This window comes from Anomaloglossus baeobatrachus, chromosome 9 (genome assembly GCF_048569485.1).
Source record: "Anomaloglossus baeobatrachus isolate aAnoBae1 chromosome 9, aAnoBae1.hap1, whole genome shotgun sequence".
Classification (NCBI taxonomy): Eukaryota; Metazoa; Chordata; class Amphibia; order Anura; family Aromobatidae; genus Anomaloglossus; species Anomaloglossus baeobatrachus.
The window spans coordinates 203,965,075-203,989,849 of NC_134361.1; the positions used below are offsets into that span (position 1 = coordinate 203,965,075).

The 24,775-nt window shown below is 42.2% G+C and overlaps 1 protein-coding gene across 1 annotated transcript in view; it reads right to left on the reverse strand.

Annotated features, from left to right (window-relative positions):
• EEIG1 (estrogen-induced osteoclastogenesis regulator 1) overlaps positions 1-24,775 on the reverse strand; it is a 54,394-nt gene that overhangs the window by 9,753 nt on the left and 19,866 nt on the right. Inside the window, exons 2-5 of the mRNA XM_075324294.1 lie at positions 10,111-10,231; positions 7,821-7,850; positions 3,350-3,466; positions 2,032-2,078 (exon numbers count right to left, since the gene is read on the reverse strand). Of these exons, the coding sequence (XP_075180409.1) occupies positions 2,032-2,078; positions 3,350-3,466; positions 7,821-7,850; positions 10,111-10,231 (315 nt within the window). The remainder of the gene's footprint in view (positions 1-2,031; positions 2,079-3,349; positions 3,467-7,820; positions 7,851-10,110; positions 10,232-24,775) is intronic.

Here is a 24,775-nt window from a genome sequence, read left to right on the forward strand (position 1 = left end):
ACTGTATATATCAGGTTAGATGTACACAGTGATGACATGGAGATGACCAGGGACAAGAAGGCCCCATGCGCACGCTGCAGTTTTTGGTGCAGTTTGTGGTGACATTTCAGTGACCACAAACTGCATGCTTTTCCTTCCCCAGCAAAGCCTATGAGACTTCAGATTTGCTGTGCGCATGTTACCTCTTTTTTGGGCTGCATTTTTGTGGTGACCAGCATTGGTGATAAAAACTGCATGCAAAACACAAGGTCAAGAAACAAAAGAAAGAAAGAGAGAGGGATAGAGAGAGGGAAAGAGAGAGGGAAAGAGAAAGAAAGAAAGAGGGATAGAGAGGGATAGAGAAAGAAAGAAAGAAAGAAAGAGAGAGGGATAGAGAGAGGGAAAGAGAAAGAAAGAGAGGGATAGAGGGATAGAGACAGAAAGAGAGAGGGATAGAGAGAGGGAAAGAGAAAGAAAGAGGGATAGAGAGAGTGATAGAGAAAAAGAGAGAGCGAGAAAAAGAGAGAAAGAAAGAGGGATAGAGAGAGGGATAGAGAGAGAAAGAAAGAGAGCGAGAAAAAGAGAGAGAAAGAAAGAGGGATAGAGAGAGAAAAAGAGAGCGAGAAAAAGAGAGGGATAGAGAGAGGGATAGAGAAAGAAAGAAAGAGAGCGAGAAAAAGAGAGAGAAAGAAAGAGGGATAGAGAGAGGGATAGAGAGAGGGATAGAGAAAGAAAGAGAGGGATAGAGAGAGGGAAAGAGAGAAAGAAAGAGAGGGATAGAGAGAGGGATAGAGAAAGAAAGAGAGCGAGAAAAAGAGAGAAAGAAAGAAAGAGAGGGATAGAGAGAGGGATAGAGAGATAGAGAAAAAGAAAGAGCGAGAAAGAGAAAGAAAGAAAGACAGAGGGATAGAGAGGGATAGAGAGAGGAGAGGGAAAGAGAGAAAGAAAGAGAGAAAAAGAAAGAGAAAGAAAGACAGAGAAAGAAAGAAAGACAGAGAGAGACAGAGAGAGACAGAAAGAGACAGAAAGAGACAGAAAGAGAGAAAGGAAAATAGGAAAGAAAGTGAGAATGAATAAATGAAAGAAAAAGGAAAGAAAGAACATAAGGAAAAAAAAGGAAAGAAAGAAAAAAAGACAGAGAGACAGAGAAAGACAGAGAGAAAGACAGAGAGAAAGACGGAGAGAAAGACGGAGAGAAAGACGGAGAGAAAGACGGAGAGAAAGAGAGAGAAAGAGAGAGAAAGACAGAAAAAGAACAAGAAGATAAGAAAAAAAAAAAGCAGAGAAAGAAGGTAAGAAACGAAAGGAAAGGAAAATAGAGAAAGGAAAGAAAGAAAAAAACAAAAGCAAAAAAAAAAAAAAATTGCATAAAAGAAAAATAAGAGAAAGAAGGAAAGACAAAAAAAAGAGAAAGAAGAAAAAGAAGAGAAGACAATGAAAGAAAAAGAAAGATAGAAGGTGATCGCTGTAACACATTTAAATGCTGATAGAAACCCGATCTAGACTGTTCCCTATGATCAGCCTGTGAGCATGTGCAGTAGAGGCTCCGCTGCTGTGAGATGTGTGTGGTACAGATCATCTCCCGGTCACGCAGCGGAGCCTCTACTGCACATGCTCACAGGCTCTGGCCTAATCACAGTCTAGGGCCGGTCTCTGTCCTTGTTGTAACAAGATTTTGACTATTTTAAATACTTTACAGTGATTACCTCCCTGGGATTGTCTTAAAGACATTTAATCACTTATTCATAACAACATTTTCCCTCTCTTTTTCTAGTCCCAAGAAACCCCTTTAAGGTTCTGTTCACACCTGTTTCGATCAATGTCACTCTGCTGCTTTGTCATTAAGAGCAGAAAAATGACAGCAGCTCTGGATCACACATGACCATGAACAATTGTGCCCAGTGAACCCCTCTGACTAAAATGGGGTCTGGTATTTTACCATAAATATCACTGCATACTGCCCTATTTTTTTGATCGCATACTGCCCTATTTTCTGATAAAAATGACCCCTATAAAGTGGTAATTTCAAATAAATATATAGAAAAAACTTACGTTTTGAAGCACGGGTCACCAGAAAGGAGAGACATTCCAATGGTGACCTGCCAAGAAAAGATTGAAAATTATAATGCTGATAAAAAGACAGATATATATATATATATATTATATATATATATATATAGATATATCTATATATATATATATATATATATATATAGATATATCTATATATATATATATCTATATATATATATATATATATCTATATATATATATCTATATATATATATATAGATATATATATATATATATATATATATATATATATTATTAATTATATATTTATAATAATAATATTATATTTTTATATATTATTATATTTATTATATATATATATTATTTTTATATTTATAATATAATATATTATATTTCTATAATAATATAATTTATTATATATACACACCATATATATATATATATATATATTATATATATTTTTACCCAAATATGGAAAAAAAAAAGCTTTTAAGCCATGGCTAGTTATTGCTTTTATGTTATTCCCGCTACTCCCCTGAGTATTTCATTTTTTTCTTTTTTTAAATCCGCCATACGGTTCCAGAGATATGGGCCTTTTTATTTAGTCTCTATGGTCTCTACAGGGGATGTCACTCACTGGGTGAGCCTAAAGCCACGCCCCTAGAGAATTCCATGAGCCACGCCCCCTTAGTAAAGGCCATAAATATGGTACCAAATAAAAAAGAAGCATATCTCTGGAACCGTATGGCGGATTTAAAAAATAAAAAAAACAAGATGCTCAGGGGAGTTAGGGGAATAAAATGAAATACGTTAAGAGTGAAAACTGAACTGGAGGAAGGTCCCCCTTTAAGTTCAAAAATATTATACTTAGGCTAAAATGCCTAATCTCTTATTGAATCTGGGTTGTAGATCATAGAAAAATGGGTGATTTTAATTGTAGGAATGAAAAAACATGGGATGATAGGATATAATGGAGGGAGATACTGTGCTAATAAGCTAGCATTGAGCCTACAGGACATAAAAACATGAGGCAGATGATACCACATGCCTAAGTGATGTCAATACTTCCCGGTAACCTAATATCATAGGGACAGGAAACTATTCCGAATGTCTCCTCGGATCGAACATTATACGAGATCGTAAATGACTTTAATACTGAATTAGCAGGAAATAAACAGGAAAAGGAAAATTAGATGAATACTCAGGTAGATGTTCAATCTATTTTTATTGGAAGTTATCAGGATTACAAAAAAAAACCAACATAGAGTCATATAACAAGTTATGCAAAGAAAGCAATGAATACTCAGGTAGATCATGAGATATTGAATGCAATTACCTTCAGAATAGAATTATCCTGCCTGGTATTCCGCGTATCATATCCCTCCAGAAGACAGCAGCGCACTGTGGATCCGGAACCGGCAAACTCGGCCAGGTTCAGGTCGGCAAAGCCCAGCTGGAAAACAGATTGAAGATGTACAGAGATTAGTTAAGGGGTTGTAAATCTATTTTCTTCTTATCTAAATGTATAAATACATGTATTTGGGGGCTAAAAATAATTTTTGTAATTGGGTTTTGTTAAAAAATTTGCACCGTTTGCCTTCTATAGCCTTTGTTTTGTAGAATGAGCTAACTGAGAATAGGTCAGTGAGCTCATTCTGAAGGTTTTTTCTGTTTTAAGCTCCTCTCAGCTGATTTACTATCATAAACCACATCAAAGTTAAATAAAAAGCCTGTAAAAGCCAAAAGGGTGCAAAATGTTTAATGAACCCAATTGCAAAAATTATTTTTAGCCTCAAATACATGCATATAGGTAAAATAAAAAAAATAATTGGCCTCACAGGTGGACAGCCCATTATGTCACATGACTCTTAGCAAGGTGCAATTCACATGACACCATGGGGTGGCCACACAGACACATAGAACATAAACATCTCCCGACAGAGCATCACAAAATCATGTTTTTGATGTTTTTTGATATCTGATTCTCTACTTCCACTCATCTTGGGATATGTTAAGCAAAAGAGGAAAAGTAGGATATGTCTGTGATTATACCGCATCGTCCAGTCATGCCAGTTATTGTTTGCCAAAAAATTGGCACATATGTATGACAGGCTAGACCGGTCTGGCAGGATTCTCTCCAGTTCATGTAGTGAGACATTTAAAAAAATGGACTGTGACTTTTCAAAATATGCCTCCGTCATCTTGTGTGACATGTTGTTAATTTAAGGTCAGAGCGGCTGATGGGGTTTGGGGGTTTTGTTGCTCCTATCTCTGCTTAAAGGGGTTCTCCATTATTTGGTTCTCCATATCCAGCATTTGTCGTCCATCCTACCGCTTTCCCACTGAATCTAGTGTGCGTCACGCACTGTTATTGGCAGGGGGTCCCCACATCCCACCATCATGGCAGGAAATTCGCAGAGGAAAGGGCTCAGAACGAAAGGATGCTCGACCCAAACAGACCCCTCGCCGGCTTCCTCCTCACACTGCTGACCACGCTATTTGTCCGAACACTCCAGATCTTTGCCGTTTAGAGAAATGACAATGTGATATTAACATGATTGATGTCTCAGCTAATTGTCACGTGTTGCGTCCGTAGGAATCTGCCCAGCAATCCTCCCTGCTTGGCTTCCCTAGCAAAATCCATATGCATTGCTAATCCCCACAGTGAGACGCCTTACCTGAAAATCTATGACTAACTGTCTAATTATAAACAACATCCAGGACATAGCAGAAGCCAGCGCTGTCACATTCATGGCACTTATCACACGTACTAAACATTTTCTACAAATTGTATGTTATGGACACCTTTGTATCCTTTTTTTCCATTTCCGCAATTGTTTTCTTATTAAAATGCGTATTTATTTAGCTTCTGAAGCTTGCATGTATTGCAATACATTGCAAGCAGCTCAATGCTGTTCAGTGTCAACCCTGACTACTAAGCTCCATGAACCTAAATGTAACGTTTGTTTACTCAGCACCGATTCCCCCCAATTGTTTGGTTTTTTTTTAATTAAAAATTGTATAAATTTAGCTTCTGATGCTTGCATGTATTACAATACATTACAAGCTGCTCAATGCTGTTCAGAGTCAACCCTGATAACCAAGCTCTATGAACCTAAATGTAACGTTTGTTTACTCAGCACCTATTCCTCCCAATTGTTTTTTTATTAAAGATTGTATAAATTTAACTTCTAAAGCTTGCATGTATTACAATACATTACAATCTGCTCAATGCTGTTCAGTGTCAACCGTGATAACTAAGCTCCATGAACCTAAATGTAACGTTTGTTTACTCAGCACCTATTTTTTCTCAATTGTTTTTTTTTTTTTTTTATTAAAAATTGTATTCATTTAGCTTCTGATGCTTGCATGTATTACAATACATTGCAAGCTGCTCAATGCTGTCTAGTGTTAATACTGATATCTGGGTTCCATGTCATCTCAGTCTCTTGGGTCTTTTCTAGAACCTAAATGTAAAGTTTGTTTACTTAGCACCTTATCCTCTCAATTTTTTTTTTTTATTTTTTTTTTATTAAAGCTGCTCAATGTTGTTCAGTGACAATCCTGATAACTGGGCTTTATGTCATCTTATTCTCTTGGGTTTTTTCCCAAACCCAAATGTAACGTTTGTTTACTCAGCACCTATTCATACCAAAATGTTTTTTTGGTTTTTTTTAAATTAAAAATGGTATTTATTTAGCTTCTAATGCTTGCATATATTATAATACATTGCAAGCTGCTCAATGTTGTTCAGTGTCAATCCTGATAACCGGGCTTTATGTTATCTTATTCTCTTGGGTCTTGTCCAGAGCCCAAATGTAACGTTAGTTTACTCAGAACTTATTCCTACCAAATGTTTTTTTTTTTATTAAAAATTGTATTAATTTAGCTTCTAATGCTTGAATGTATTATAATACATTGCAAGCTGCTGAATGCTGTTCAGTGTCAATCCTGATAACCGGGCTTCAAGTAGTCTGTCTCTTGGGTATTTTCCAGAACCCAAAAGGTAATGTTTGCTTACTCAGCACCTATTCCTCCCAATTCCCATCCCCCTCCCCCCAACATGCACACTAAATTCTGCTTAGTGTGTATATTTTTAATGGGTGCAGTGGTGCAAGTACCCTCAAGATACCTCTTGTCCACCAGTCCAGCAAAACTCATCAGGTCAGGTTTGGTCAACATTAATCTAATATCCATAGGTGTAGTATTTCATGTTATTCAGTGGATACATCATTGGTGGTCTGACCACTGATCGTAGTGAACAGGAAGCTCCTATTTCAATAGAGGGGACTCGTACTTAACCCCTGCCGTGCTATTCAATTTCGATAGAATATTTATACACCGTGACCTGAGACAGCCAAGCACAACACTCGACTATCTGGAGCAGTCCCACAGAGATTGAATGGAGTTGTAAAGAATAGAAGTGACATGTCAGTGGATGTCTGACCACTGAGCCATAGATCTAGTAGCATTGATATGATCAAAACTGAGCTTAGAACGATATTTAAAAGAAGATAGTTGTGGCTGTAGACTGACCAAAGCCTATTTGTCATAATGGACAATGAACAGCATTGAGCAGCTTGCAATGTGCTGTAATACATGCAAGCAGCAGAAAAAAAAAAACAATTAAAGAATTTCAATTACAACCACTAGCAGAAAAGAACGATATTTAAAACAAGATAGTGGTGGCTGTAGACTGACCATGGCCTTTTTGTCATAATCGACAATGAACAATATTGAGCAGCTTGCAATGTGCTGTAATACATGCAAGCAGCAGAAAAAAACAACAATTAAAGAATTTCAATTACAACCACTAGCAGAAAAGAACGATATTTAAAACAAGATAGTGGTGGCTGTAGACTGACCATGGCCTTTTTGTCATAATCGACAATGAACAATATTGAGCAGCTTGCAATGTGCTGTAATACATGCAAGCAGCAGAAAAAAACAACAATTAAAGAATTTCAATTACAACCAATAAAAGAATAGAACGATACTTAAAACAAGATAGCTGTGGCTGTAGACTGACCACAGCCTATTTGTCATAATGGGCAATGAACGGCACTGAGCAGCTTGCAATGTGCTGTAATACATGCAAGCAGCAGAAAAAAACAGCAATTAAAGAATTTCAATTACAACCAATAAAAGAATAGAACGATACTTAAAACAAGATAGCTGTGGCTGTAGACTGACCACAGCCTATTTGTCATAATGGGCAATGAACGGCACTGAGCAGCTTGCAATGTGCTGTAATACATGCAAGCAGCAGAAAAAAAAAAACGATTAAAGGATTTCAATTACAACCAATAACAGACTAGAATGCTATTTAAAACAAGATAGTTGTCATAATGGGCAATAAACAGCACTGAGCAGCTTGCAATGTGCTGTAATACATGCAAGCAGCAGAAAAACAAAAAACAACAGTTAAAGAATTTCAATTGCAACCAATAGCAGAATAGAACGATATTTAAAACAAGATCGTTGTGGCTGTAGACTGACCACAGCCTATTTGTCATAATGGGCAATGAACAGCACTGAGCAGCTTGCAATGTGCTGTAATACATGCAAGCAGCAGAAAAAAAAACGATTAAAGGATTTCAATTAAAACCAATTGCAGAATAATTTTACATGATACAAGCAAAGCAAAAATGTGTAATGCATTCAATATTTTTTATTTCAGCCCTATTCTTCTAAATGTCATGTTGCCTTTTTTCAATCTGCCGCCCTTTAAATGACTGTCAGCTAAGCGGGCAGCACTGGGGTGAGGGGAATAGTGTATAGTGACTGAATTATGTCCTCCGTCTTACCTTTGAATATGTTTTTCCACCCTTTAGTTCCTGTAACAGGAAAAGACAGATTATTATTTCCAGTGTGACACTATCAACAAAACACAAAACCAGCATGAGAGAATCGACTGCACTAACGTGATAGTCACAGCCCGGATCTGCAGGAATAACATACACGAGGGTCATGATGTCAGAGAGGGTTAAGGAAAAGCTCACATCTGTCCCGCAGAGCGTCGCACACAATCTCCATTAAAAAAATAAACACATTGGGTCACTAGTAGGATGTTTAATTTCTGCACATATTTAGCTTTCTTAGAATTTAAAGCTAAAGCATGTACGCTCAGCTGGATCGAGCATGCATGTGGTTGAATGGAGCAATAGGGTGTGTGCAAAACTAGTGTTTCATTCAATCCAGTTGAAAGCACATGTACGCTCTGCTGGATCGAGCATGCATGTGGTTTAATGGAGCAGTAGGATCTGTGCAAAGCTAGGGTTTCATTCAATCCATGTGAAAACACATGTACACTCTGCTGAACTGAGCATGCATGTGGTCAAATGGAGCAGTAGGAGGAGTGCAAAACTCGCGTTTCAGTCAATCCATTCGAAAACACATGTACGCTCTGCTGGATTGAGCAAGCATGTGGTTGAATGAAGTAGTAGGGTGCGTGCAAAGCTTGCGTTTCATTCAATCCATGTGAAAACACATGTACACTCTGTTGGATCGAGCATGCATGTGGTCAAATGGAGCAGTAGGAGGAGTGCAAAACTCACGTTTCAGTCACTCCATTTGAAAACACATGTACGCTCTGTTGGATCGAGCATGCACGTGGTCAAATGGAGCAGCAGAATGTGTGCAATGCTAGTGTCTCATTCAATCCATGTGAAAACACATGTATGCTCTGCTAGATCGAGCATGCATATGGTTGAATAAAGTAGTAGGGTGCGTGCAAAGCTAGCGTTTCATTCAATCCATTTGAAAACACATGTACGCTCTGCTGGATCGAGCATGCCTGTGGTTGAATGGAGCAGTAGGATGTTTTCAATGCTAGTGTCTCATTCAATCCATTTAAAACACATGTACACTCTGCTGGATCGAGCATGCATGATGTGGTTGAATTGAGCAGTAGGATGCGTACAAAGACACATGTACGCTCTGCTGGAGTGAGCATGCATGTGGTTGAATTGAGCAGTAGGATGCGTGCAAATACACATGTACGCTCTGCTGGATTGAGCATGCATGTGGTTGAATTGAGCAGTAGGATGAATACAAAACTACTGTATCATTCAATCAATTTGAAAACACATGTACGCTCTGCTGGATTGAGCATGCATGTGGTTTAATGGAGCAGTAGGATGCATGCAAAGACACATGTACGCTCTGCTGGATTGAGCATGCATGTGGTTTAATGGAGCAGTAGGATGCATGCAAAGACACATGTACGCTCTGCTGGATCAAGCACGCATGTGGTTTAATGGAGCAGGGCATGAATGCAATGCTAGTGTCTCATTCAATCCATTTAAAACACATGTATGCTCTGCTGCATTGAGCATGCATGTGGTTGAATTGAGCAGTAGGATACATGCAAAGACACATGTACGCTCTGCTAGATTGAACATGCATGTGGTTGAGTGGAGCAGTAGGGTGCGTGCAAAGACACATGTACGCTCTGCTGGATTGAGCATGCATGTGGTTTAATGGAGCAGTAGGGTGCGTGCAAAGACACATGTACACTCTGCTGGATTGAGCATGCATGTGGTTGAATGGAGCAGTAGGGTGCGTACAAAGACACATGTACGCTCTGCTGGATTGAGCATGCATGTGGTTTAATGGAGCAGTAGGGTGCGTGCAAAGACACATGTACACTCTGCTGGATTGAGCATGCATGTGGTTGAATGGAGCAGTAGGGTGCGTACAAAGACACATGTACGCTCTGCTGGATTGAGCATACATGTGGTTGAATGGAGCAGTAGGATGACTGCAAAACTATTGTATCATTCAATCCATTTGAAAACACATGTACACTCTGCTGGATCGAGCATGCCTGTGGTTGAATGGAGCAGTAGGGTGCGTACAAAACTCTGAGTGCATGCTATCACAAATGTATATCTGCCGATGAGGTCATTTTGCCAATTTAATCCCATATCCCCTCCGTGCATAATTACACGGTCTCAGCATTGTACTAAATCCATAGGCTGCATGCTCAGATTATAAGGCTTAGCAGACATAATAGTCTCTTTAAGCAAAAGCCACGTAAACCCTCGCCCCCTCCCCTCCCCAATCCCAATTAATCTCACACATGTCATTGCTTACCTTCCGGACGGAGACTCTGCAGATACACGGGTCCAGCACGCCCGTGGCAGGGTTGGCACTCATTTTGCAGACAAAGGTCAGCTTTTTCTTCCAGCGGACACAGTTTTCTTGTACTTCCTCCCTGTGATAAGAGGCAGAAGGGGACACATTCATCTATGGATCCAGGTCACAGAAGTGCAACAGTCAACAACAAAAGAAAAGATACATAACGCACCATAGATAAACTTCATGGGACTAAAACAATAATACATTATTTTCAGATCTTCTGAATATTTATCGGTCCATCAGTCATAAAAAGGGAAACCAGGACGCAGCGCCAACCCCAAATTGTAGCTAAAAGTCCCCAAATTAGTAAATTCTGCAACTTTCCAAAATACATCATGTCTGAAAGTTGCCCCATTCTGTAGACATCTGCATCAATTTTGAGTTGTACAGGACATTTCTTGTGTCATTAGGTGTCCTCAGCTACATGTGAAGGGGGCTGGCTGCTCATTTCAGTCTAAGCCAGCCCCCTTCTGTATCTATACATCAATTGTTAAGGGGGCTGGCCGCTCATTTCAGTCTAAGCCAGCCCCCTTCTCTATGCATCAATTGTGAAGGGGGCTGGCTGCTCATTTTAGTCTAAGCCAGCCCCCTTCTCTATCTATACATCAATTGTGAAAGGGCTGGCTGCTTATTTCAGTCTAAGTCAGCCCCCTTCTCTATGCATCAATTGTGAAGGGGGCTGGCTGCTCATTTTAGTCTAAGCCAGCCCCCTTCTCTATCTATGCATCAATTGTGAAAGGGCTGACTGCTCATTTCAATGCAAAGCCAGCCCCCTTCTCTATCTATGCATCAATTGTGAAGGGGGCTGGCTGCTCATTTCAGTCTAAGCCAGCCCCCTTCTCTATTTATGCATTAATTGTGAAGGGGGCTGGCTGCTCATTTCAGTCTAAGCCAGCCCCCTTCTCTATCTATGCATCAATTGTGAAGGGGGCTGGCTGCTCATTTCAGTCTAAGCCAGCCCCCTTATGTATCTATGCATCAGTTGTGAAGGGGGTTGGCTTCTCATTTCAGTCTAAGCCAGCCCCCTTCTCTATTTATGCATCAACTGTAAAGGGGGCTGGCTGCTCATTTCAGTCTAAGTCAGCCCCCTTCTCTATGCATCAGTTGTGAAGGGGGCTAGCTGACTGCTCATTTCAGTCTAAGCCAGCCCCCTTCTCTATCTATACACCAATTGTGAAGGGGGCTGGCTGCTCATTTCAGTTTAAGCCAGCCCCCTTATGTATCTATGCATCAGTTGTGAAGGGGGCTAGCTGACTGCTCATTTCAGTCTAAGCCAGCCCCCTTCTCTATATATACACATCAATTGTGAAGGGGCCTGGCTGCTCATTTCAGTCTAAGCCAGCCCCCTTATGTATCTATGCATCAGTTGTGAAGGGGGTTGGCTTCTCATTTCAGTCTAAGCCAGCCCCCTTCTCTATTTATGCATCAACTGTAAAGGGGGCTGGCTGCTCATTTCAGTCTAAGTCAGCCCCCTTCTCTATGCATCAGTTGTGAAGGGGGCTAGCTGACTGCTCATTTCAGTCTAAGCCAGCCCCCTTCTCTATCTATACACCAATTGTGAAGGGGGCTGGCTGCTCATTTCAGTTTAAGCCAGCCCCCTTATGTATCTATGCATCAGTTGTGAAGGGGGCTAGCTGACTGCTCATTTCAGTCTAAGCCAGCCCCCTTCTCTATATATACACATCAATTGTGAAGGGGGCTGGCTGCTCATTTTAGTATAAGCCAGCCCCCTTATGTATCTATGCATCAGTTGTGAAGGGGGCTAGCTGACTGCTCATTTCAGTCTAAGCCAGCCCCCTTCTCTATATATACACATCAATTGTGAAGGGGGCTGGCTGCTCATTTCAGTATAAGCCAGCTACCTTCTTTATCTATGCATCAGTTTTGAAGGGGGCTGGATGACTGCTTACTTCAGTCTAAGCCAACCCCCTTTATCTATGCAGCAATTGTTAAGGGGACTGGAGAGCAGGGACCAGTTGTGCAACGGTGTCGGTGTTCCACTGTCTGCACCGATTTGTATGTGAGTTTTCAAAATTTTGGAGCACGCTAAGTTAATATGGCTGTCTCCAAAAGGGGTAAAAACCCCCCAAATTTCTGAATAGTAACTCTTAACACCAGATATCACTGCACAGTCAAAGATATATATATTTTTTGCTTTTTAGGGGAACGGTTCTCGCTCGTCGCTTTCGTCTGTTTCTCACTTCCGCAGCCAAAGCCACAACCGTCTGACAAGTGCGAGAAGCCTTTCATCTTGCGAGCACCTCGGTGGTTTCCATTGCAAAAACCTGCACCCACACCGCGCGGAGGCATCAGTCAGATAACCCTGCAAATGAGCCGTCACCGCACAGTGCGACACTCGGAGTTAATAATTTATAACCGCTATGGCTCCAAAAAAAAATGAAAAAATGGAATCAAGGATCCTATGAATTCCACGATCTATATCAGTGTTCATCCTGAGCTTCCTGGTGCATGCAAATAATGTCAGAAGTTTTCTTTTTTTACGGCAGAAGTCTTAAAAGGGGTGTTAGGACACAATATGGCCATACAACCACCCATGGGCCCTATTTGGTGTATTAGGGGTGTTAGGAAACAGTATGGCTATACAACCCCTCATGGGAACTATTTTGGGTGTATTGGGGGTGTTAGTACACAGTATGGCCATAAACACCCCCCCCCCCCATGGGCACTATTTGGGTGTATGAGGGGTGTTAGGACACAGTATGGCTATACAACCCCTTATGGGCACTATTTGGGTGTTAGGACACAATATGGCTATACAACCACCCATGGGCACTATTTAGGTGTATGAGGGGTGTTAGGGCACAGTATGGCCATACAACCACCCATGGGTCCTATTTGGGTGTATGAGGGGTGTCAGGACACAGTATGGTCATACAACCCCTCATGGGCACTATTTGGGTGTATGAGGTGTGTTAGGACACAGTATGGCTATACAACCACCCATGGGCACTATTTGGTTGTATGAGGGGTGTCAGGACACAGTATGGTCATATAACCCCTCATGGGCACTATTTAGGTGTATGAGGGGTGTTAGGACACAGTATGGCTATACAACCCCCCATGGGCACTATTTGGGTGTATGGGGGTGTTAGGACACAGTATGGCTATACAACCCCCCATGGGCACTATTTGGGTGTATGGGGGTGTTAGGACACAGTATGGCCATACAACCCCCCATGGGCACTATTTGGTTGTATGGGGTGTATTAGGACACAGTATGGACATACAACCACCCATGGGCACTATTTGGGTGTATGACGGGTGTTAGGACACAGTATGGCTATACAACCCCCCATGGGCACTATTTGGGTGTATTTTGTGCAGCAACCACAAGGTGCAAGGATTAATAAGAGACTCAAAAGTGAAGGCCATAATACGCTAGGAGTTATTTTGGGCCTACACTTTTTGACAAATCTGACAACCAGGCAGGTAATATTTTTGCAGCAATTATACTGATTGAAAACCCAGTGATGTGTGATTGCAGCTGATGGGCGGCCGGGCTGCCATATCTAGCAGAACTTCCTTTACTTCACAGCCGGCTGCACAGGCCGAGATACAAAAGCGATGAGACCCATTAGAATAAGCCCAGAAGCTAAGAGCAGGGGAGGGGGGAGAGGGGGGAGAGGCGGCTGCCTCCGGTCTAGGCACGGGCTCGGTAATTGCTATTCCTTTGCAGCGGATGATAACCTTCTGTCAAGGCTTCCAGTGATTTTCTATGGCAGGTGCCTGCGGTATAGCTGGAGACCTCTGCACAGAACCTGCATTGAGGGGGGGGTTTAGGTTTCTTGCAGAATCGGCACAACTAATGAATATTAATATTATTAATAAATTAGAAATATTTGCCATTAAGAGACACAGTGGAGCTTAGTTGTCCTCTAGTTAGACCCCTGACACTGGCGGCATATTCGAGCAATACGCCATCAATCACAAATAGGGGACTAAGGTCCTATAAATGTAACGTTTCCCAAACTTTCTGAACCTCTAGGTCTAGAATGTACCTCCTCAGCAGTAACAGAACCTCCTGCCCCTGGCACAACCTCCTCAGCAGTAACAGAACCTCCTGCCCCTGCCCCAACCTCCTCAGCAGTAACATTAGAACCTCCTGCCCCTGCCACAACCTCCTCAGCAGTAACAGAACCTCCTGCCCCAACCTCCTCAGCAGTAACATTACAACCTCCTGCCCCTGCCACAACCTCCTCAGCAGTAACATTAGAACCTCCTGCCCCTGTCACAACCTCCTCAGCAGTAACATTAGAACCTCCTGCCTCTGCCACAACCTCCTCAGCAGTAACATTAGAACCTCCTGCCCCTGCCACAACCTCCTCAGCAGTAACATTAGAACCTCCTGCCCCTGTCACAACCTCCTCAGCAGTAACATTAGAACCTCCTGCCTCTGCCACAACCTCCTCAGCAGTAACAGAACCTCCTGCCTCTGCCACAACCTCCTCCGCAGTAACATTAGAACCTCCTTCCCCTGCCACAACCTCCTCAGCAGTAACAGAACCTCCTGCCCCTGCCACAACTTCCTCAGCAGTAACAGAACCTCCTGCCCCTGCCACAACCTCCTCAGCAGTAACAGAACCTCCTGCCTCTGCCACAACCTCCTCAGCAGTAACAGAACCTCCTGCCCCTGCCACAACCTCCTCAGCAGTAACAGAACCTCCTGCCTCTGCCACAACCTCCTCCGCAGTAACATTAGAAACTCCTGCCCCTGTCACAACCTCCTCAGCAGTAACATTAGAAACTCCTGCCCCTGTCACAACCTCCTCAGCAGTAACATTAGAAACTCCTGCCCCTGTCACAACCTCCTCAGCAGTAACATTAGAAACTCCTGCCCCTGTCACAACCTCCTCAGCAGTAACATTAGAAACTCCTGCCCCTGTCACAACCTCCTCAGCAGTAACATTAGAACCTCCTGCCCCTGCCACAACCTCCTCAGCAGTAACATTAAAACCTCCTGCCCCTGCCACAGAGACCGGTGGGGGACACCATGCAGATTACTGGTCCGGTAGGTGGGTAGGTGAGTATCAATTTTTTTTCCACCATCCCGGGCCCATTTGGATGTCTTATAATAGTGGACAACCCTTTTAAGGTAGAAAAGCTGCCGCCAAGTATCTGGCAGCTGCTTACTTGCATTGAAAACACATGCACGCTCAATCATGCTGAGCGTGCATGTGTATAGGAAGAATAGCTGTAGAACCACTATCTTAGGGTATGGCCACTCTAAGAAGCCAAATTAAAACTTAAAATAAATTATATATATATATAAAAAAAAATATATAATATATATATATATATATATAAAATATATATATATAAAAGGTATATATATATATATATATATATATATATAAAAAATATTATATACATAAATTTTATATATATATAAGATATTACATATACACACACTAAAATTAGGAATGTTAACAGCAATCATGGTAACATGGACGGACGGCTATGGGTTATCTCCCTGCTAAGAGGCGGAACATTATAGCTCACAGTAATCATACTCTCCTATCAGACACCAGGGAGAGGGATATCTGGCGCAACTCATGATACAGAGATAACAAACTGATGCAAGCGGCGGCTGGGGACCCGGCGAAGCTGTAAACAGCAGTTAACATGACTGACACAGCCTCCTTCCACCCAGCGGGGACAGGAGATGCAAAATCATCTGTACTGTGGTAAGGTCACATTTCCTGCAAAAGTGTGCAAAACTATTGCGGTCTTAAGGTATGGCGGAAGGAAATTAGCATTTTACGAAAAAAAAAAAATGTTCTTAAAACGAGGGGTAGAGCGGAAAACGTGATAAATTAAACAGAACATGGGACCTCAATCTGTTATAACCAGTGGAATGGCACCATTACTTTTTTCAACAAGCGTTTATAATCATATTTGACAGCTTAATTACTATGGTTGTCAAGGAGAGAGTGTCCTTAGCAACCAGTCTGTCTCAAATAATATGATCTTAAAGCTGTTAATCTATTATAAGTGGAAAGTACGCATTAGTTTTCTCAAGAAGTGTCTATAATAATGTTTGATGGCTAACTTACTGGTGTTGTCAAGGACAGTGTCCCTAGCAACCAGTCTGTCTCAAACAGATAGCTTAGTTACTGGGGTTGTGAAGGACAGTGTCCTTAGCAACCAGTCTGTATCAAACAATATGTTCTTAAAGCTCTTAATCTATTATAAGTGGAAAGGTTAGATTATTATAGACAGTTGTTGAGAAAACAATCTAACCTTTCCACTTATAATAGATTAAGAGCTTTAAGAACATATTGTTTGATACAGACTGGTTGCTAAGGACACTGTCCTTGACAACCCCAGTAACTAAGCCATCTGTTTGAGACAGACTGGTTGCTAGGGACACTCTGTCCTTGACAACACCAGTAAGTTAGCCATCAAACATTATTATAGACAGTTGTTGAGAAAACAATGTTTGATGGCTAACCTAATGGTGTTGTCGAAGAGAGTGTCCTTAGCAACCAGTCTGTCTTAAACAATACGATCTTGAAGCTCTTAATCCATTATAAGGGGAAATGATGAATTTGTTTTGTCAAGAAGTGTTTATAATAATGTTTGATGGATAACTTACTGTGGTTGTTAAGGAGAGCGTCCCTAGCAACCAGTCTGTCTTAAACAATATGATCTTCAAGCTCTTAATCCATTATAAGTGGAAAGGACACATTCATTTTCTCAACAAGTGTCTATAATGTTTGATGGCCAACTTACTGGGGTTGTTAAGGAGAGCGTGTCCTTAGCAACCAGTCTGTCTCAAACATGTCTATAATAGGAGAGATAGTCCCTAGCAACCAGTCTGTCTCAAACAATATGATGAAGGTCTTAATCTATTATAAGTGGAAAGGATGCATTAGTTTTCTCAACACGTGTCCAGAATTGATGCTTGATGGCAACTTACTGGGATTGTGAAGGAGAGAGTGTCCTTAGCAATCAGTATGTTTCATATTAATGAGACCTTCATCCTCAGGCCTACATGATCATGACATTGATCATAGTAAAGGGCAAGAAAGCTTGCCAATTTTCTGATGGACATGCTATGGTACTTGCTCAGGAACGTTTAGGCCGAATTCACACAAGCGTACTTCATGGGTCCGTATACTGGGATGCCCAAGTCTGGTTCCGGGTATTCAGACCTGAACTTACAGCCTCATATGTATCTAACAGGTTGTAAATTTGGGTTGGGAGACCCGCGGTCAGTCCGGGCATTGCGTTCAGTAAACGGACTACTCTTGTGTGAACCCGGCTTTAACTGGCATAATGGACGTATTCGTTTTCTCAAGAACAGTGTCTAGAATAATGCGACAGCTAAATTATTTTGGTATTTTGTCAAGGAAAAAGTCTATAGCAACCAGTCTGTCTTACATTAATCAGGTCTTCAATTCTGAGAAGAGGCCAGGAGACTTTACTCAGTCCCTTACTACACAGTTTTCGGGTGGACATCTACGGTACTTGCTTTGTCCAAGCTCAGGGTCATACTACCATACTCCATTGGGTATCTTTGCACACCCCAATATTTAGTGAGGATTGTGTTAACTGTCCTCTGTGGAACACAAATCTAGGTCCAGTTTTATTTCGGGATACCGGTCTCCAGGTTGGGGTGAATACATTGGGACATGTCATGGAAAGAGAGGTCCTATCGACAGAGTTAGGCTTTAACATACATTTAGGACAAGCCTATGTAAAAACAAAAATACCAGGTGAACTAAACATGATCATGGAAGTTAACGGTTTGCGTAATATAATATTAATCGTAAACGCATCCAAGACCTTCACAACTAGTTGAGAAGCCAAATAAAGCCATAAAGATTACTAATACACCAAAAATGGGAACTAATTGACCTCATAACTCACAATTATGGATGACGTTACACATTTAGCTGCCAGTGTTGACACTACACAGTTCTTGGACTTCAGTCAACCTTGGCTCAAGGTTACATCAAAGTAATTTTTTTGAGTATTGGAGTAGATTAATAAGAGATACTATTTCTTCTTAAAGTAGCTCATAAAGTCCGGAAGACTTCACGCCATCACGGTCTTGAGTTAATGGCCATCAGGAGAAACTCACTCTTCTGTATTGGTTGGACTTACGGTAGAGTTTCTCCACCATAAGACTATGATTTAGAGTTGATGGGTTGATAATCGTGGTTGGATGTTCATCGGCAAACCATTCAACACTCTCTTGGATGCCTCCATTTCCGATCTTATAAATTGGTGGCCATTCACTTAGACAAGTGTGACAAAAGTAGTGCTTTTCTTCACCAGAGATAAACCTACTTTCAGAATATGAATTAGAGTTGATGGGTTGATAATGGTGGTTGGACCTCCATCGGCAAACTGTTCAACATTGCCTTGGATGCCTCCATATCTATTTACTATAAAAGGATTTCCGATTTTTATAAATTAGTGACAATTACCTTAGACAAATATGACGAGAATAGTCCTTTCGTCCACCATAGTTATGCCTAACTCTCAGAATAGGATTTAGATTTGATGGGTGGATAATAATGGTTGGACCTTCCTCAGCAAACCATTCGACACTCCCTTGGATGCCTCCATATCTTATATTTACTATAAAGGGATTTCCGATCTTGTAAATTGGTGGCAATTCACTTAGACAACTGTGACGAGAGTAGTGCTTTTCTAGTTATGCCTGCTCTCAGATTATGATTTAGAGTTGATGGGTTGGTAATGGTGGTTGGACCTTCATCGGCAAACCATTCGACACTCCCTTGGATGCCTCCTTACCTTACATTTATTATAAAGAGTTTTCTGATCTCATAAATTGGTAGTAATTCACTTAGAACAGTGTGACGAGAGAAAAATGATTAGCAGAAGACTGGTCTAGTAGCCACGGACTACTGTTGTGCCACAACACAACATAGTGATGTTGTGGAGACTACTAAACAATAGAAGCACGGAGAATGCCGTAGGTAGAAAGAGGTTTGCAGGTCCAGTGGCCATGGACCAAGGTCTTTATGAATCTTTCTGCTCAACTCTAGTTCCGACATGCCACCTTTTGGAGTTGAGATTTTGCCTTTGGGACCATAGCCATTCCTGAGGATAAAGAGGTTGATTCAGCAGTTTTCATTGCAAAGCAACGTCCCGGAGACCTGGCGGTGAAGGAAGCTACAGCTGGCTACATTTACCTCGTCAAGTGCAAAATCAGCTTTTTGTCAGGATTGGTGGGATCCCAGAAATTGGATCACTACAGATTAAAAAGTGATGGCATAACCTAGTGATAGGTTATTGCTTTACAACCCTATTAGCATGACAAATGAGGGGGTTCTCAATAGTTGGACCCCTTCCTCTGCTCTCTAATTGATATTCCATTAATGGCTACAGCAGGAAATGTCCTTCAAAGCCCAACCATTCTGAAGGCAGATAACAGGTCAACAAGAACATGCAATTTCCATGTTCTTATCTTTAGGAATACGATCTGTGATAACGGTTTCTGGAATGCATCAGGGCCCAGGATTTCACATACATTAAAAAAACCTGAATTACCAGTCTTATCTCTAGTGATAAACATAAACAACGGCAACTAGGCTGATGCATGCCATAGGTGGACCGACCGGATTCCTGGGCCTGCAGGCAGGAACAAGTTTTCCAATCAACACATTCCTAAAATTCTTCAGGGATCATGGAAGGTCAAAGTCCAACCTCACAGCATGAGGAGAAGGTAGAAATGAGACCCACCAAGAATTCGACACACACTGCACACTTTCTATGAGGAAAAAAAACCCACCACAATTGGCCTCATCCCTGATATTCGTTGTACACTATGCAATGACTTTTACCCCCAAAAAATAAAAATCGCACAATTACTTGCATCTCATGTTATTTCCAACCTCCAACCACCCTTGTATTTTATGTAATTTTCGATTACTGCCCCCTCACCCCGAAAAGCACCATGGAAGAAGGCAAGAGAACAGTGCCACTAGGGATACCTAGGGTCAGGTATCTGGCTCGGCGCATAGGTGTGGAGAACTTATCTAGGGTGGTGAGGGACCGTAGGGACCAGCACTAGGGATACCTAGGGTCAGGTATCCGGCTCGGTGCATAGGTGCGGAACCTATCTAGGGTTGTGAGGGATCTAAGGGACCAGCAGTAGGCATAACTAGGGTCAGGTATCCAGCTCGGTGCATAGGTGTGGAACCTATCTAGGGTGGTGAGGAACCCCAGGGACTAGCAGTAGGGCTACCTAGGGTCAGGTATCTAGCTCAGGGCATAGGTGTGGAACCTATCTAGGGTGGTGAGGAACCCCAGGGACTAGCACTAGGGATACCTAGGGTCAGGTATCCAGCTCGGCGCATAGTTGTGGAACCTATCTAGGGTAGTTAGGGACTCCAGGGACCAGCAGTAGGGCTACCTAGGGTCAGGTATCCAGCTCAGCGCATAGGTGCGGAACCTTATCTAGGGTAGTGAGGGACCCCAGGGACCAGCAGTAGGGCTACCTTGGGTCAGGTATCCTGCTCGGCGCATAGGTGTGGAACCTATCTAGGGTACTGAGGAACCCCAGGGACCAGTGGTAGGTTTTGTCAGGGGTCACCATCTTCCCTTTCCCTAAACACAGGGCTTCCCTACCCTTCCCTTTCGCTTGGTACTCCTCCGTACCTAGCATCACAACAGGTTATAGAGCCAGTTAATACCAAAATGTGCTCATCCCATTTCTGCAAGTTGGATTATACAATGGGTTTCTAATACTTTGCCCCGTTTATTGGTTTGGATTAATAAACCCCACACCACGACAGCCACCGATTTCAGAAGACTTAATAGATGAGCGTTCCCATGTCAGAGGGTTCACTCTCCCCCGCCGCCTGTACAGCAGCGCCTGCGCTGGGGGTTATTTCTCCGGCTTCTTTGGAAAAACAAAGACACATTATAGAGAGGCAGGGATGGAATTTCTCCAAACTCTGGCATAACAATGGCCGTGCCCTCCTCCCCCTCCACGAGAGGCACAAAAGGACAATAAGACGGATGCCACAATCCCTTCTGTGTAACGCTATAGACCTGTGGCTCAGCTGCCTGGTACTGATCCAAACTGAACAGCAAAAACATTCCTTAAAAATATTTGCTCCACTTGTACGATATCCTTATGTCCTACTGGGTACACTGGGCAACACACAACCCCAAGGAGATATGCTCTTTTGGTGCAGAAGATCCGCAAACCAGTGTGAAATCTTAAGAAAATACAAAATTTGCACAAATTTGCAGCGCACAAGATTTTGAATCAGGCCAGGTCTCTCCATCCTTGCATCATTCTTCCAAGTACCCTTGGAAAATTAGATTGTAAGCCTTGTGGGCAAATGCATTTTCTGTGCAAAATATGGGCCATGTCCAGAAGATCCGCAAAGCATAATGTGGAATCTGAAGCAAATACAAAATTTGCAGCGCACGATTTAGTTGTTACGGGTGACAGTCATGTGGTTTCTGGCCATAGAAGGTCACAGCGTTTGGCTGCGCAGAATGCTCCCTGACTTTCCAGTGTTGCTGCTGTCAGTATTCATTTATAAAAGGAGCTTTCCTGCTGGATTCATCTCTCCCCCTTTTGGACCCAGCGGGAGCTCGCCTTCCACCCAGCTGCTGATCAGTATTCTCTTGGTGCTTATATACCCTTCCTTCCTTGGACTGGTGCTGGTAATATTATTCAGTTCATTCAAGCCTTGGTTGCAAGCAGGTGGCTTGTACTCCTCTGTGGTATCGTTGAAAACTTTGCTGAACTTCTACCTGAGTCATCAGTAGATAAGTAGTTCATGTTTTCCCCCTGTGTGTTCTCCTTGTGTCTTATATAGTGTTTAATGGGGTTGACGAAAAGCTCATCCCATTTGTTCCCTATTTAGGGCCCAGCACTAGGGATACCTAGGGTCAGGTATCCAGCTCGACACATAGGTGCGGAACCTATCTAGGGTGGTGAGGGACCCCAAGGACCAGCAGTAGGTTCAGTCTTCCCCTTCCCTAGACACAGAGTTTCCCTTCCCTTTCGCCGTTCACTTGGTGCTTCCCCGCACCTTGCATGACATTACCACCCTAGACTTGATAGTGCTTTGGTTTCCAATATAAAGTTGCATGCTCTCTCCAACCTTGCATGATTTTTACACGTGCACTTGGGAAATTAGATTGTAAGCCTTATGGGCAAATGCAATATGGAGACTGTCCGGAAAATGCTTGCCAACACTGTGTGTACGTGACAGGTGCAAATGAAGATAATCTTATTGTTTTCTTGTCACCGACGCTGGTAGGAGCCTCAAGATGTAGGGAACAGCATACGTAACTGATACAGCAGCTCCTTTTGTCTTGTCACATAACTTACGTAAGAAAAAACGAGAACTGCAGAGACAACAGGAGATGATAGGTTTTAGTTCATTGCTGACAAAGGCACGGAGAGAATGACAGGTTGTGTATCAGCCAAAGGCTGGGTCAGGGTTGCAATTACTAAGAAAGAAGGGACTAATCTTCCTGGTGGCCGAAAACAGAAAAGCTTTACTGTATCACCTGAGACAGAGTAATCAGACCTTCCTGGTGGCAGAACAGACAAGCTTTACTGTATCACCTGAGACAGAGTAATCAGACCTTCCTGGAGGCAGAACAGAAAAGCTTTACTGTATCACCTGAGACAGAGTAATCAGACCTTCCTGGTGGCAGAACAGAAAAGCTTTACTGTATCACCTGAGACAGAGTAATCAGACTTTACCTCTGATGGCAGAACAGAAAAGCTTTACTGTGTCACCTGAGACAGAGTAATCAGACCTTCCTGGTGGCAGAACAGAAAAGCTTTACTGTGTCACCTGAGACAGAGTAATCAGACCTTCCTGGTGGCAGAACAGAAAAGCTTTACTGTGTCACCTGAGACAGAGTAAGCAACAAAAAAGCTTTACTGTGTCACCTGAGAGAGTAAGCAGACCTTCCTGGAGGCAGAACAGAAAAGCTTTACTGTGTCACCTGAGAGAGTAAGCAGACCTTCCTGGAGGCAGAACAGAAAAGCTTTACTGTGTCACCTGAGACAGAGTAAGCAACAAAAAAGCTTTACTGTGTCAGCTGAGAGAGTAAGCAGACCTTCCTGGAGGCAGAACAGAAAAGCTTTACTGTGTCACCTGACACAGAGTAATCAGACCTTCCTGGTGGCAGAAAACCTTTATTGTGTCACCTGAGACAGAGTAATCAGACTTTACAATGAACCATCCTAGCAGCCCTCCCGTATACCTCTAATATTAAAGTGCTCAGAAACAGAACAGCACGGACACTGTCCGTAATCAAAAAGAGGTGACAGATGGGCACAAAGGAACGCCGTGAATGCAAAAGGGATGTTCTTACATCCGAAGAATTAGAGATTACTGAGCTGTAATACAATCGCACGAGTACAGCGCTCGACCAACTTAACTCTTTAACCTTCGTTTTTCAATGTCGGAGTCCTCCTTGGTTTTCCCGGCTAGGAAGATGTTAAATAGGGGGTGGCGATCAAGATCGGATTTTCCGGTTTCCATGACAATGTAGGACGTGGTGGAACCGTGCCGTTTAGTTAACTTTTTTTTTCTTTGATTGACTGGAACCAAAATAGCTGAAAATAACAATGCACCGAGCCCACGCGATGAGAGGGGAGCGGGGGGATTGGATATCTCGCAGGAAGCAAAAAAAATTTTGGAAGGAGCGGTGGTTTACAAGGTGCAGGGCAGTCTGCCTTAATTGCATTCAGATGTTCCACCTCCAGCCTAACATTTTCCCCTACAAGACCCCCAAATGGTTAGCATTCAGATTTCAGCGGACACAATGGAAGAATTTAGCAAACACTTTACTGTTGTTGCTCGCTTTTATAGGGGGGGAGGAATATCGCTGGTCCACCCTTCCAGGCTCATGCATGTTTGTTTAGCCACTATCCTCGCTGGTATAGACCCAGACACGACATGAATGGTTATCACACTTGCTATTCACCAGCTGTACCTTTCCCATGTATGAGAACGGCACGACGCAGACAAAGGCCTCCTTTATAAGCAGGCACCAATGCCCTTTAAGTAACAAAGATCTCCTTTAGTACCTGAATATGAATAGACTTCTGCCCGTTCCTCTTAACAGACTTAATATTAGACATTATTTGCAGGTGGAAAACTTAAGCGTCCGTTCACACTTGACAGGTTGGACATTTGTGACATATTGCAGGAGCGGTAAAGTGCCGCTGCAGAAAAATATCTACAAAAAAATTGACGTGTGTCTTTACTTTATATCTAACCCAAAAAAACCTCCCAACAGAATTGTTTTAATGATATTTTCAAGGATCGGCTTCAAAATTCACTTTGAATCCTCATTGGAAATTTGTGACATATTGCAGGATCAGTAAAGTGCCGCTGCAGAAAAGTATATACAAAAAAAAATTGATGTGCGTCTTTACTTCATTCATATGTAATCCAAAAAAACTCCCAACAGAATTTTTTTAATGATATCTTCAAGGATCGGCTTCAAAATTCACTTCAAATCCCCATTGGAAATTTGTGACATATTGCAGGATCAGTAAAGTGCCGCTGCAGAAAAATATCTACAAAAATTTTGACGTGTGACTTTACTTCATTCATATCTACTTTTAATACAA